Source organism: Notechis scutatus, chromosome 8 (assembly GCF_049901735.1).
Source record: "Notechis scutatus isolate UNSWTSFEM ecotype Mainland chromosome 8, rNotScu1.2, whole genome shotgun sequence".
In the NCBI taxonomy this organism is placed as follows: Eukaryota; Metazoa; Chordata; class Lepidosauria; order Squamata; family Elapidae; genus Notechis; species Notechis scutatus.
The window spans coordinates 12232365-12246680 of record NC_142016.1 but is presented as its reverse complement, the minus strand read 5'-3'; the positions used below and the strand labels follow the sequence as shown (position 1 = coordinate 12246680).

General features: G+C 44.2%; 2 protein-coding genes across 7 annotated transcripts in view; one reads left to right on the top strand and one right to left on the bottom strand.

The window, feature by feature from the left end:
* Positions 1-12625, top strand: part of MAP3K6 (mitogen-activated protein kinase kinase kinase 6) — a 70479-nt gene extending 57854 nt beyond the window's left edge. Inside the window, exons 22-29 of the mRNA XM_087970685.1 lie at positions 1593-1764; positions 3595-3768; positions 4915-5020; positions 6403-6655; positions 8958-9067; positions 10549-10655; positions 11268-11344; positions 11870-12625. Coding sequence (XP_087826811.1) covers positions 1593-1764; positions 3595-3768; positions 4915-5020; positions 6403-6655; positions 8958-9067; positions 10549-10655; positions 11268-11344; positions 11870-11957 — 1087 coding nt within the window. The 3' untranslated portion in view covers positions 11958-12625. The remainder of the gene's footprint in view (positions 1-1592; positions 1765-3594; positions 3769-4914; positions 5021-6402; positions 6656-8957; positions 9068-10548; positions 10656-11267; positions 11345-11869) is intronic.
* Positions 12626-12668: 43 nt separating this feature from the next.
* The window catches only part of SYTL1 (synaptotagmin like 1), a 48738-nt gene continuing 47090 nt past the window's right edge, over positions 12669-14316 (bottom strand). For all 6 annotated transcript variants that reach the window (XM_026676086.2, XM_087970686.1, XM_087970688.1 and 3 more), the window contains exons 14-15: positions 13692-13897; positions 12669-13119 (exon numbers count right to left, since the gene is read on the bottom strand). In XM_026676086.2, the coding sequence (XP_026531871.2) occupies positions 12974-13119; positions 13692-13897 (352 nt within the window). In that variant the 3' untranslated portion in view covers positions 12669-12973. The remainder of the gene's footprint in view (positions 13120-13691; positions 13898-14316) is intronic.

Below are 14316 nucleotides of genomic sequence, written 5' to 3'. Positions count from 1 at the left end.
GAGCACTTACTCAGGTGACCCCGAGGACACAGATAAACCTCCAAGTGGCCTCAACGACCCTCTAAAAGGATGACCAAATGACCAATTGTCTGCAAGGAATATAAATCCTCCCATTCCCCATCATTGAGTCAGAGCTGAAGAAGCTTTTTGTATGATACTCAGGTGACCTGAGGACACAGATAAACCTCCAAGTGCTTTTAAGGACCTTCTAAAACAGGGGTGTCAAACTCACAACACGGCGGCATCATGTGACGTATTGAGAGTTTCCCCCCCCTTTGCTAAACCGGGTGTGGGCATGGCCAGTATGTGACACATTTGGCCCGTGGGCCAGGAGTTTGACAGCCCTGCTCTAAAAGGATGCAAATGACCAATTGTCTGCAAGGAATATAAATTCTTCCATTCCCCACTATCCTGTCCGAGCTGAAGAAGCTTCTTGGATGAGAAGTGAAATGTCTTCAAGAGAAAAAACAAGAAAGTCCAGTTGCCTCCTGAAAAATCACCTTTGGGGTACACGAGACAGTTTTGTGATTTTTGCCTTCCAGTGATCTCTCTCTGGTGTTATGCGCTCTAGTACTCGCATGACGAATATTTTTTGAAGTGGGAAGGAGAAGGAGAGAAAGAGAAGAGAGATAATTTCTTCTTCTTCTTTTTTTTGACAGTAGTGACCGCGAACAAAGAAGTGCTGAGCATGGCCAATTTAAATGATTGGTTGGTGTCTGCTTCTAGATCTGCACTGATCTGCTCAGAATGGATTACGGTCTGGAGAAGTATGAAAGAATTGGACTGCCACCTAGTGCCTACTAATGCTCACAAGCACAGAGGATCCTCCACAGAACATTTTTGGGAGAGAATAGACGCATTATCTGATGTCCTTTGTCAAATTAGTCATACTCTTGTGATTTTTGCAATCGTCCATGAGACACCGATTGCCTTACCCTCGTTCGCTTCTCCTCAATTGGTCACATACAGGAAGGCTGTCATTAAATGGAGATGTCTATGGAGAGTCTCAGTCATCCAGGTCATGGTTGTCCCAAAGGTGCTTTTTCAAGAGGCAACTGGATTTTCTGTGGGGGGGTTTTGAAGATGTGTTGCTTCTCATCCAAGAAGCTTCTTCAGCTCTGACTGGATGGTGGGGAATGGAAGGATTTGAGTCTGTGTTGTCTGCATCCCCAACAACCTGTGCTAGGGCAGAAAACATCCTGCAGAAAGCACAGGTCTACAACACAGTCCTTTCAGCAGTTCCAAGAAGGCTCCAATCCCCATTTGCACAACTCAGGTGACCCTGAGGACAAAGATTAAACCTCCAAGTGACCTCAGTGACTCTCTAAAAGAATGCAAATGACCAGATGACTGCAAGGAATATAAATCCTTCTATCCTCCACCTGAGCTGAAGAAGCTTCTTGGATGAGGAACAAAAGGTCTTCAAAGAAAAACCAGAAAGTCCAGTTGCCTCTTGAAAAAAAAAAGCACCTTTGGTTATTAAACAGAGTTTCCCAACTGGATCTTCTCGATTGTGGTTTTTAGAGTGGGTGGCTGGGCTTGAGGAAATTACTGTCACCCAACCATTGTTGCCTTGAATCCCTCCAATATAGGACCCCTGAAGGAGTGACCAATGTCGATCTCAACCTCTCTGCTTCCTCCCATGAGGAGAGCAGTTGCCTCTTCTTGCTAAAGAAAGACAGTGAGAGGCGAGCTACCTTACACAAGGTCCTGACGGAGGAACTGCCAAATATCGCGGCAGCCATATATGAAGCCCAGGAAGAGGTAAGGCCTACTTGGGGTCTTGGACATGGGGCTTGAAGGTGATGGATAGGTGAAGGCTGAGATTACAGGTAGCCTTGACTTACCAATGCTTCATTTAATGACCATTTAAAGTTACAATGGCACCGAAGAGTGACTTATGACTGTTTTTCACACTTATGACCGGTGCAGCATCTCCGTGGTCATGTGATCAAAATCCAGATGGTTGGCAACTGACCCATATTTATGACAGTTGCCGTGTCCTGGGGGTCGTGATCACCTTTTGCAACCTTCTGACAACCAAATTCAATGGGGAACAATTGCACAGGGGCAGATAGGAAAGCACTCCAGAGGGTTCACATCGTTGCCCAGAGGATCATGGGTTGTTCTCTCCCCTCTTTGGAAGAGCTTTATAGTTCCCGCTGTCTTAAGAAAGTTCAAAACATTCTCAAAGATCCATCTCGTCCTGGGAACCCTTTTTTTTTTTAACTACTACCATCTGGCAGACGGTACAGGATAATAAAAACAAGGACAAATAGGCTGAAAAACAGCTTCTATCCCAGGGCAGTAGCTCTGTTGAATTCTATTGTATAGTGCAGTGTTGGTGTGGTGTTGCAGGTTTTCGGTTCAATGTGTGGAGTGTGAAGGATGTGTGTTTGTGTTTATTTCCATGGTCATGATGTGCACTGAAGATGGTGTTTGATTTCGTTGTACGAGGTGCAATGACAATAAAGTAAACTAAACTAAAGAACCCAGATTCCCTTCAACAAGCTATGTTGCTAAATTAAATTGGAAGCGATTCACTTAAGTTCTGTGACAAGAAAGGTTGTAAGGTTCACTTAGCAATGGTCTCGCTTAGCGACATAAAAGGTTGGGCTCCATTGTAGTCGTAAATCGAAGACTACCCGTAATAATCTTCTCCTGTTCTCAAGTGCTGTGCTGCGAAATCCTGAGCTTGGAGGGAAAATGAGGTGTTTTCTTTTTTTCTCAAAAAGTCTGCATAAGACTTTCAGCCTTTTCAAACAGTCTTTGGATGCAGGGGTCTTCAAACTTGACAGCTTTAAGACTTGTGACTTCAACTCCCAGAATTCTTCCTCCGGTCATATTAGCTCAGGAATTCTGGGAGTTGAAGTCCACAAGTCTTAAACTTGCCAAGTTTGAAGACCCTTGGCGATAGAGCCTTGGTGGCACAGTGGTTAGAATGCAGTACTGCAGGGCTAACTCACTCCTCAGTGCCAGGAATTTGTTCCTGACCGGTTCAAGGTTGACTCAGCCTTTCATCCTTCCGAGGCCGGTAAAATGAGGACCCTAATTGTTGTCAGGGGCAATAGGCTGACTCTAAACCGCTTACAGAGGGCTGTAAAAGCACTGTGAAGTCTAAGTCCTATTGCTATTGCTATGGGTTTTTCCCCAGTCCAAACTGCATAATTTCACTATTTCCTACTTCCTCCATGTTTGATTGGGAGCTGCCTGGATATAAGATGGGTGGCTATATAAATTAGATAGATAGATAGATGGATGGAGGGAGGGAGGGAGGGAAAGAGAGAGAGAGAGAGAGAGAGAGGGAGGGAGGATAGACAGACAAACAGATAGATCAATAGATAGATGATAGATAGAGACAGACAGAGAGACAGATAGAAACAGACTGACAGACAGGCAGGCAGGCAGACAGAGAGATAGATACAAAATGAATGAATAAAAATAAATGTCCATCAGTCCCATCTTATTTGTAATCTCATCTTCCACTATGGGTATTCCATCTTTGTGCATCTAATATCTATAGTAACCCTGCAGCAGTTATTCCTGGATCTATATTCCATGAGGGCCTTGTCTTACTCTTCCTCTCCTCCACAGAGGGTGCTGCCGTTGGAACACATTGCTGAGCTGGTTTCCTGTCTCAAGAGCTACATCCGTTCCCCAGGCCGCAAACAGCTGGTTCAAAGCCTGCTCCAGTTACAGGCTCGCTTGCAGTCTGATGGGCTGAGCCTTTGTCAGGTGCAGGCTCCACTCTTTGCCTTCCAGGACACTGTGAGTATCTCACAATTAGCATTCCAGGAATTAGTCTTTAGCTTCCTTAAAATTTTCTGCAGCTGGGATCTATATATTATTTTAAACTCCATTTGATTTCATGGAACCTTCAATTGGGCAAAACAGTGCATCACGAGGCAACCATTTTTGAATCAGTGTATCTCAAATGGGCTAATTTAAAGAATGCACCCCAAATCTGGAACGATAACTCCCACGCATTGCAATTTGGAGAATTTTTGCTTCTTTCTTCATCCGTGGTCATTCCGTTTCCTTGTTTAAAAGGTAAGAAAATATCTCTGGAATGATGACTTAACAGATCAGAGTTATCTAAGCTCTTTTAAAACTGGAAAGTTTCTGAAAAACCAATGGTCTGAAATTCAATTCACTGCTGTGAATCATGCAATAACAATAGCACTTAACAATAGGCTTATATACCGCTTCATAGAATTTTACAGCCCTAAGCGTTTTACAGAGTCAACATATTGCCCTCAACAACCTGGCTCTTCATTTTATCAGCCTCAGAAGGATGGAAGGCTGAGTCAACCTTGAGCCGGTCAGGATCAAACTGCTGGCAGTCAGCAGAATTAGCCTGCAATACTGCATTCTAACCATTGAGCCATCACGGCTCATTTCTTCTTTAATGATACTTTATTGAAGAACGCTCAATTGGGTAAGTTCACAGACAATCCAAATGAACAACTATGCCTTTTAAAAACTAATGTGGTTGTGCTCCTGTCAACTATGCGACTATTCAGGATAGTAGGTAAACTGTGATATATAGGGATGTAGCCCTATGGGGCTGTATCAATCCCTCTCATCTCTAATGAGCCCTGGTAGTGCAGTGGTTAAAGCTCAATACTGCAGGCAAACTCTGCCCCCAGCCTGGAGTTCGATCCTGATGGGACTCATGGTTGACTCAGCCTTCCATTCTTTGGAGGTCGGTAAAATGAAGACTCAGATTAATGAGAGCAATAATGGAAATACATTGGAAACCACACAGAGAGTGCTGTAAAGCACTATGGGAATAAGTATATATATAGCCTATATGTTATTGCTGTTGTTAAATGCTATTGGAAGACTGACTCATGCTGCATCAAATGAGGGTGCCCCCAACCTTCTCACACTTGTTCTGTCCCACCTCTCTAGGTAAAGCACATGCTACGGAAGCTCCAAATTAAGCCACACTGGGTGTTCGCCCTGGATAACCTCATGGGGCAAGCAGTCCAGGCAACCTTGACCGCCCTCTTGGAAGGTAGGACGAAAGGGAGGGAGAAGAAAGTTGGTTTAGGCCTGAATATAAGAACAAGAGTAGCCCAGACATTGGAGCCGAGAGCTGGAGAGAAGAAATTGTGCTCCGGCCATGCATGACAATCTCTAAAATCCATCACTTTTCAGAAACACTCAAGCCATTGCTTGGTCAGGCAACATTCTTTTGATCTAGGACATTTTATATGGGCTGATGCACTTTTCTCTAGATCAGCGTTTCTCAACGTTAACAATTTGAAGGATGTGTGGACTGTTGGAATTCCCCAGCCAGCCCGCTAAGGTTGAGAAATGCTAATTGAGATGCATAACTAGAGAAACGAGTTTTGTTAAACACTAAAGGCAGAACAAAGAGTCTGTTAGAGTAAGGTTGAAACCATTTTGGGCAGGAGACACACATGAATTAAAGGGAATTCCTGGGGAATAGATGATAAGGATGATTTTTCCCCCCTATAATTACCAGGTGCAGAATGCTGCTTGTTAGTTTTAAAATAATATTGATGAATATGGGACTTCAGGTGAGTCACTTCATTACACTGAAGGGGTTTTCTTTTAGAAAAATAGATTGCACATAACTTAGTCTGTCAAGAAGAGAATTTTGGCACATTTTGGCTCCTTTTATCTCTGTAGGAAGAACTGCTATCTTCTAAAACTCTTTCTGCATAACTTAAGGATTTTTTTTTCCTGTGACATCCCAACTCACCAAGATCATGTAGGGCCAGTGTGCAAAAGTATATCTAAAAAATCTTGGAGACTTTTTAAAAACTATTCTGTCCCTCGAACTGGAGACGTCTGGATTGAACGTGAAATACTTTCTTCATGACAGAATAGGCTGTTCAGTTGTTTTTACTTTTTGTTTACTCCTACAATCTGTCTACAGGCATTGGTGAATTAGCAGACACCTCCTTTGTCTACCTCCCTTCATGTATTTACAGAGGCATTTAATTAAAAAGGAGAGGAGGGGTGAAAATGCTGCTTGGTGCAAAGCATCAGAAATAATAACTTATTTTTGAGAGGGCCTCTGTGCCTCCCACTGCCTATAGAATTCTATAGAAGAGAAATAAAGGATGGGGGAACTGTAACCCAATTCCACCTGCCCAAAATAAAAGATAAACTCATGAGGTTAAAAGCGTCTGAGGAAGTGGCAGGAGACTGTTTTCAGCCCGTTTTCAGCTGCTCGAAAGCCATTTTGTGGAGACGTGATTTCCCCCCTGCATTGACAGCCATTTTGTGAGATTATCCATCTCAGGTTTCAAATCACCATGTACCATCTAGCTATCACCATGTACCATCTAGCTAGCAGTGATGGCCTCTAGTCTTCCTGCAGTTTTGAGTTCTTGCCTTGCTCATGTGTCTCGCTCGCTCTTCCAGAACTCAAGGTGCAGCCGCAGAATTTGCAGGAGGAAAGCCAGAATCACCTGAGCAGCCGAGAACACGAGGAACCAGTTCTGACTCAGCAGCCCCCATCTTTGAAAAAGCAGGAGAGCGACCTCAAGGACAGTGCAGATACGCCAACGTCCGGAATTGGCACCGACACCAACAGTTGGCTGGATTCCCAGCCTTCCTTTAAGAGCCATGTACCTCTCATGACTCAACTCAACCATCTGCAGGAAGAAACCAGAAGGTCAGTTCTTCCTGAATTGCATCCGAGATGCTGGGAGGGCTGGGATGAAGCACTGGGGTTGGAACTGCACTAAGCCACTGTGCAGCGGTGCAGCTAGTTAAATAGACATCCTTTAAAACAGGGCTCCCCAAACTTGGCAACTTTAAGACTTGTGGACTTCAACTCCCAGGATTCTGTGGCGCAGTGGTTAGGAGCCTCTGTGGCGCAGTGGTTAGAGTGCAGTACTGCAAGCTACTTCTGCTGCAGCCAGCTGCCTACAATTTGGCAGTTCAAATCCCACCAGGCTCAAGGTTGATTCAGCCTTCCATCCTTCTGAGGTGGGTAAAATGAGGAGCCAGATTGTTGGGGGCAATAGGCTGACTCTGCAAACTGCTTAGAGAGGGCTGTAAAGCACTATAAAGTGGTATATAAGTCTAAGTGCTATTGCTATTGTTATTCTCCAGCCAGCATAGCTCCCCAACACTGGTCTTTGCACCGAGAAATGGCTTTCTTCAGTACAGATGGAAATGCTGTCCCTCAAAACAAGAACCCTGATTGGGAGAAGGAGTGAATTTTAATCAGATTACAGTGGTACCTTGGTACTTAATTGTTTCAAAACTCATCGAAGTTGGTACTTCAACGCATTTTAAATGAAAAATGTTGACCTGGTACTCATTGTTTGTTTGGCACTCAACGTATAACAGCAAAAGCACTTAGAATTATATGCTGCTTCACAGTGCTTAAACAGCCCTTTCTAAGCAGTTTACAGAGTCAGCAAATTGTCCCCAACAGTCTGGGTCTTCATTTTACCAACTTCGTAAAGATGGAAGGCCGAGTCAACCTTGAGTTGTTCAGAATCGAACTCCTGGAGCGAGCAGTGAGTTAGCCTGCAGTTCTGCATTCTAACCACTGCATCACCATGGCTGAAGCTAGAACTTGTCGGTGTTGGTTGCCTTATCACTTACTACGTTATTCCTTACGGGAAAAATTTGTTTGGTTTTCATCATTTTTGGTACTCTTCATGTCTCCCGAACCAATTAACGATGAGTACTGAGGTACTACCGTAATGGCTATGGGGATGTGAATGCTGCTACCTTTTCCTGATCTCTGAGGTCCCAATCCTCCTCCTAGTTCAGGAGGACCTATGTGGATATTTACACCAAAAAGAAAGAACGACACACTAATGCAGAAGTCTCCAAACTTGGCAACTTTTAAGACTTGTGGACTTCAACTCCCAGCTATGCTGGCTGAGGAATTCTGGGAGTTGAAGTCTACAAGTCTTAAAGTTGCCAAGATTGGAGACTTCTTTAAAACATCTGCAAGTTAAGTAGAGGAGCATCTGTAGGAACATCTGCAAGTAAGTAGAGTTAGTTCTTGACTTCCTATTTATTTAGTGACCGTTCAGTTACAACGGTGCTGAAAAAAAGTGACGTTTCTCACACAACGATTGTAGCATCTGCATAAGCATGTGATCAAAATTAGGGTGCTTGGCAACTAGTATGTATTTATCATGGTTCATGTGATCTCCTTTTGTGACCTCCTGACAAGGAAAGTCCAATGGAGCAGCCAGATTGACTTCACCACCTTCACAATTGCAGTGATTCACTTAACAACTGGGGTGAGAAAGGTTATGAACTGGGGTAAAAGTCACTAGACAACTGTCTCCCTTGGCAAGAGAAATACTGGGCTCAATTGTAGTTGTGAGTTGAGGACTACCTGAACACATATGTCTGTGGAGATTCTCAATCATCCAGTTCATGGTTTTCCCCCAAAAGGCAACTAAACTTTCTTCGTTTTTTATTTAGCATGATTCATCTATTATACTAGAGGGATGCGGTGGCTCAGTGGCTAAGATGCTGAGCTGGTCAATCAGAAAGGTCAGCAGTTCAGTGGTTCGAATCCCTAGCGCTGTGTAATGGAGTGAGCTCCCGTTACTTGTTCCAGCTTCTGCCAACCTAGCAGTTCGAAAGCATGTTAAAAATGCAAGTAGAAATTGAGGGACCACTTTGCCGGGAAGGTAACAGTATTCCGTGCACTTTGGGCGTTCAGTCATGCCGGCCACATGACACGGAGACGTCTTCGGACAGCGCTGGCTCTTCGGCTTTGTAACGGAGATGAGAACCCCGCCCCTAGAGTCAGAAAAGACTAGCACGTATGTGCGAGGAGAACTTTTACATTTACCTATTATGCTATGTCAGAAAGAATCAAGCCACATTAAGGCTTAGCAATGAGTGCAAACCAAGCCCTGATTTAAGTCTACTCACTAATCAGGTTTGAAATGTAGGAACTGACCGTCTTATCCCGATCTTTTTGGCTCTGGCAGATTGCAGTGGAAACTGGCGGAGAAGCAGCACGAATGTCAGGGGCTCCTACAAGAAGCCCTGAAGATCATGGAACAGAACACCTGGTCTCTGAAAAGGCCACAGATCATAGGTGAGGTTTCAGATAGCAGCCAGTTTAGACTAGAACCAATGGCTGAGGAATAAAATTTCTGCCTCAGTGAATTCTATTCATGTGCCTAGCAGAGTTGAAGTGGAACCTTTGTAAACAGACTGGCACAGAGGCAAAGACATCTGGGAGAGGCAAAAGAATGAAGATGGCACTATGACCAAAGCTGTGCCCCCTTTTTTATATGCACGACGGAGCTTCAGTTGCATAGCCATGCTTGCCTTTTTTTGCATCTGCCCTCTTTCCCAGGGAAGACGTGGCTGCGTGGAGGACAACTTATTGGACTTACCTCCAATTTTGCAAGAGACAAAGGGCTTAATTCAGGCAATCGAGTCCGAATAACTTGTTCCTTGGGAAATCCAATCTGTGAGGTTTTTAAATGTAGAATCTGTGCACGTCCAGGTACTTCTTTGTGGAAAGTTGTCTTAGCATCCAATCTGGGTTGGCTACCGGGACCAGAGGTTTAATCTTCTGAGGTTTGATCCTAGTGACCGACCCAGATTGGATCCTGCAACATTATCCTGGGACAAGGGTCCCCAACTACTGGCTTGTGGACCTGTTCAAAACCAGGCCACACCAGTGGCAGGAGAGCGCATGCACACTCGCAGCCCCACTTGCATGAGCTGTATGTGCACGCATGCCTGTCCCTCACACAAAACCTCCCGTTCTCCCCTCCACCTGCATCGGGCCACCAACCCAGAAAGGTTTGGGAACCACTGTCCACGGACAAGTCTATTTGCCTTCATTTATGAAAATTGCCTTCGATCAGGACAAATTCTGCATCAAACAGGTTTCATATTCCCAGCCATCTGCAGTGGCAGTTGCCATGCAGTGGCTCAAGAGGCTTTCTCTATGCAAAATATGTTTTGACCTACTGCTGTGAACTTGTTCAAGATAAAGGTTGCACTTTACTTTTATGTAGTGTTAACAGAACTGTTTGATTAGGTTCCTGTAACACAGCAGCGCACACATTAAACCCTTCATGGATTAATTAAGCTTATCTTATTGGGCCAATGTGCTTCCTCAGTCTTGAACTTTCCACTTGAAGTGTGTTGTGGGAACTCCATATATTTATCTATTGATAATATTAAAATTAGAATTCAGTAGCAAAGGGGCACGTGGCTCTTGAATCTTTCCGCTGCAGCCTTGAGAGCAGAAGAAACAGAACCTTCTTGTTGAAGTCTTCTGTTTTCAGGATCGTATTTGCCCCGGTGCAACGTGTGACTTGTTTTCTAGACTTGTGTCTCTGTTTCCCAATTGTGAAACCGCACACCCTCTTCTTCTGCCTGTCCTCCCAGCTTTCTGTTTCCGCCAGGAGGGGAGCTGGATACAGTTTGGGGAAGGACAACAACAAAGACCATCTGAAGCGAGGAATTGTGGGGAACATATGGAGTGTAGTTTCAGGGAACAGAATTCAGGGAACAAGAAGGAGCTTTGATTCGATTCTTTTCTGTCTGCCTTCCTAGAAATCCCTCCTTCTCCAACTTCCTGGGACCAAGAAGAAAACGCTGGAGATCCCCTCCTGGCAGAGTGGTTAGAGAAACATGGAGCAGACAAAGCCACAGTGGCCATGGTAGGTCCGATTCAGCAGCAGGGGGTATCAACATCTGCCCCTACTTCAGTGAGGCTGGTGGGGAAGAAAAGATGGCCACTCTAGGTTAAAACTTTGTCTCCTCAAACAAAAAGCCACTCTAGCCTCAAAGTAGCAGTAGAAAACTCGCCTTAACAAATGCCCACATTTAGAGGCAGAGTTTCTGTTTTCCCAGATTTGTGGCATAATGGTTAGATCAGGGGTCCCCAAACTTGGCAACTTTAAGACTAGTGGACTTCAAGTCCCAGAATTCTCCAGCCAGCTATGCTGGCTGGAGAATTCTGGGAGTTGAAGTCCACTAGTCTTAAAGTTACCAGGTCTGGAGACCTCTAGGTTAGACAAAGACCAGGGGAAGTCTGCAGTCAAGACTCCATTCAACTGTGGAGATAACTTGGGGCCATCAACTTCCTAAGATGACTTGGGGCCATTCATCCTCTCTTGCTTGCCATTAAACCCGTTTGGCAAGGTGATGGAAGGTGGGGTGGCTTTAAAAATCGATCGGGCAAAAGAAATTCCGTGTTCCACACTTGAGCTTGCAGGAAACCTGAGAGGTAAATCAAGCCAGTAATTGAAACTATCCTCTTCTCTTAAAAGTTCTGCTACCATGGATTCACCCTGAATGATTTGCTGAAGTTGGCTACAATCGATGATCTCCGATACACATGCATCAGGTAAGGGTAGAAATTGGCAATCATTTCACGACCAGCAATGTAATTTTGCCTGATAAGCAAGGCTTGAAAGATAATTTTCATTAATGATTTAAAATCCTGAAAAGTTTGGGTAGTATTATCACACACGTAAGATTTAAGTATCATCCCACTCATCATGCAGATGCCAGCTGCACCTGTTGCAGATAACTTGGCATTATCCTTGGCACCAGTGTTACTTTTGATTACTAAAGAAAAAAAAATGCATATTTAAGCAGAACGTCTCTAACATTTCAAAGAGGGGGCTGTTTCTCTTTCTCCCTTATTTGGGAGCTCCTGGGGATTGATCTTGTGATCCTGCAACAATAGAAAGGTTTACAAAAATTGCAAGCCCATTAATTCCTCTAAAAGCGTGCCACATATCAATAAGGAGGAACCGCAGGAAGCTGCCCTTTTGTTCTGTTCGGTGTTACTTTCGACCTACCAAAAATGTTCATTTCCGCAGCCGTAGAGATGCCAGTTGGTTAATTGGTTGCCTTCTCTTGGCAGAGGGGGAATGGTGTGCCGTATTTGGAAAGCCATCGTGGACCACCGACAGAACCTGTCCCAGCAGCAGCAGCTACACCAGCAACCGTGAGAAGAAAGAGGAAAGGAAGCCTCGGATTTCTTTGCAAGGCCACGGACTTTGGTTGCCTGGCCTATCATCTTCTCAACCAGCAGTTGAGATATAGGGCTGGAAAAATGTTCTAACTTGTCCTCATATTGAGGTCAGATATTAGCTTTTTATCTTTCCTTGGCCCAGGAAAATGACCAAAAAAAAAAAAATCATCTTCGGAGCGAACAGATTTGGGGAGAACCTCACAGAGGCAGTTTCCGTGGAAGACTTTCTGCTAAATTCAGCGAAGTGCATTATGGACTGAGAAAAAGCACAAAAGGGTTTTCTTGCTGAAAGTCCCCCAAAAGGACAGAAGAATGTTGTGATAACTCTACTGTTATTAGAGAGCAGCTGCTCCAGGATCAGGAGTTCTCTGTTGCGAGCCTCATCTTGGCTACCGAGATCAATTCGGCGATTTTGGACTGCTCTACATCGCCTCCCCTCCAAGCCTGCAGTCTCTAACCACCAACAGAGCAACGCAGCTGTGCGGGTTGGTGGTGTGTTAGGGAGAGACCCTGCAAGCCAGGCTTTAAGGGACCTATAGAAAGTAAAGATGATTTCATGGGACTGTTTACGTTTCTCTGGATCTCTGCCAGGAACGAAGCTGGGGCGGGGTGCAGAGAAGTTTAATAAAAATGGTTATTTAAAAATATAGTATTAATCATTGACCATGTGCATGGAGAACACTGGAAATGGGCAAAGGTCACCATAAGGCAGTTTATTTCCTTGAAATAAAGTAGGTGTTCCAGTCATCCCAGTGTGGAGGTTTATCACAAGAGAAGCCACACAATGTCCTCCTTGAGTCAGTAAGAGGAGGCAGACTTCACATATTTTTATTCTGCCTTTGTCCCATAGCTCTTCTCAGCATCAGGATCCCGATCCTAGGAAAAACCTCTCAAAACCAGGGGGGTTTGTAATGAGGGCCTCCATAAGGTTACGGTCCTTAATTTGCCACCAGACTAATTCTTCCTGATAGCAGAGGAATCCTCAGCCAAAGTCTAGGATGAAGTCCTTAAAGTCAGGTTGGTCCTCAAGGGAAGAGTAGCTTCCACCCACTGTCGAGGTTGCTTGAATACCATCTCCCAGGTGTGGCGCTCTTCCTCAGTTGAATCCATCCATGGGACTGGTAGACCATAGCTGTTTCCTGCAATAAAAGCAGAGTCTCCAGTCAGAGTTTACCTTATATACGATAAAACGTATTTTGCAGGCAGGTTGTCTGATTTCTAAAACAAATTTTTTGGATAAGAATTAGTGGAACACAATACAGAATGTCACTGTTATTCCTAGGATCAGGGCATACTATTACGTAAACAAAGATGTGCGTGCATGCAGCATTGGCTACTGAGTCTTCAACAAGGAGTTGTAGACCTCTTATTCAATTAACTATCTCTAAGGATGTGGAAAACTTACTGTTCCTCCTTTGGGTCATCTTGATTTGGGGAGTGAGGGGCATTTACTAGTTTTCCAGACATTGCTTTCCAAACCATGTGGTTTGAAGTAGCATTCAAGATATTATGTTCTAGATGACACTTATTATGGGGTTGGGTTACTGCTCTAGAACAAATAGGAGAGTTAATTTCTGGAAAACTGAATTACCCCAGATTCACGTGGAACAGAAGAGGAATGGAGCATGATGAAATTTTCCAGTTTTCTCTTTCCAAAACAACAGGCTTTTGTACATCCATCCTTCATTCTCTTAATGCTTTGGTGTCTCACCTGTGCCAAGACTCAACCGGATGCCTCCAAGCCGATGCTTCGAGAAAGTCTCGCGGTGCCACACAGTGAATTCAGCACATGCCTCTGCTAAGTCCTTAAGCTCAAAGCCATCATAGACCATAGTGTGATTGAAAGTGGGGTTGAGATTCTTTTTCACAATTCGGGTCTTTTGGCGACTCAACTTGGTATCATCAGGGAGGATGTAGCTAGAAGAGGATCAGGAGATAAGATGGATATTTTTGAAGTTTCGGCCTGACCTGGACAGGAAAGAGTTCTTTCAACTTGGGCATGGCCCAGCTGGTTCTTTTAATAATAGCCAAGCTTCCAACTTCCTGGTTTGTTGTTATCAAACCAATATAGTGCAAGCTGAGCTCTTTGCGGGGATATTTTGCCCATTGATTACAGTACAGTAGACTTTTTCAGGGAGGGCTGAACACTGAGAAATTAGGGATCAAACTAACTGAACCAAACTAATAACATATTTTATTTAACAAAAAGAAGCTCTGTGTTAGGATGTGTGTGTGGGCTGGATCAAGACTGTTACAAAAAGGGATTAAACTTTCCTCCCCAGGATTTTTCTTCCTTAAAAGTTTGTTTGCCACTACAATTAATCTTCCATTTATAA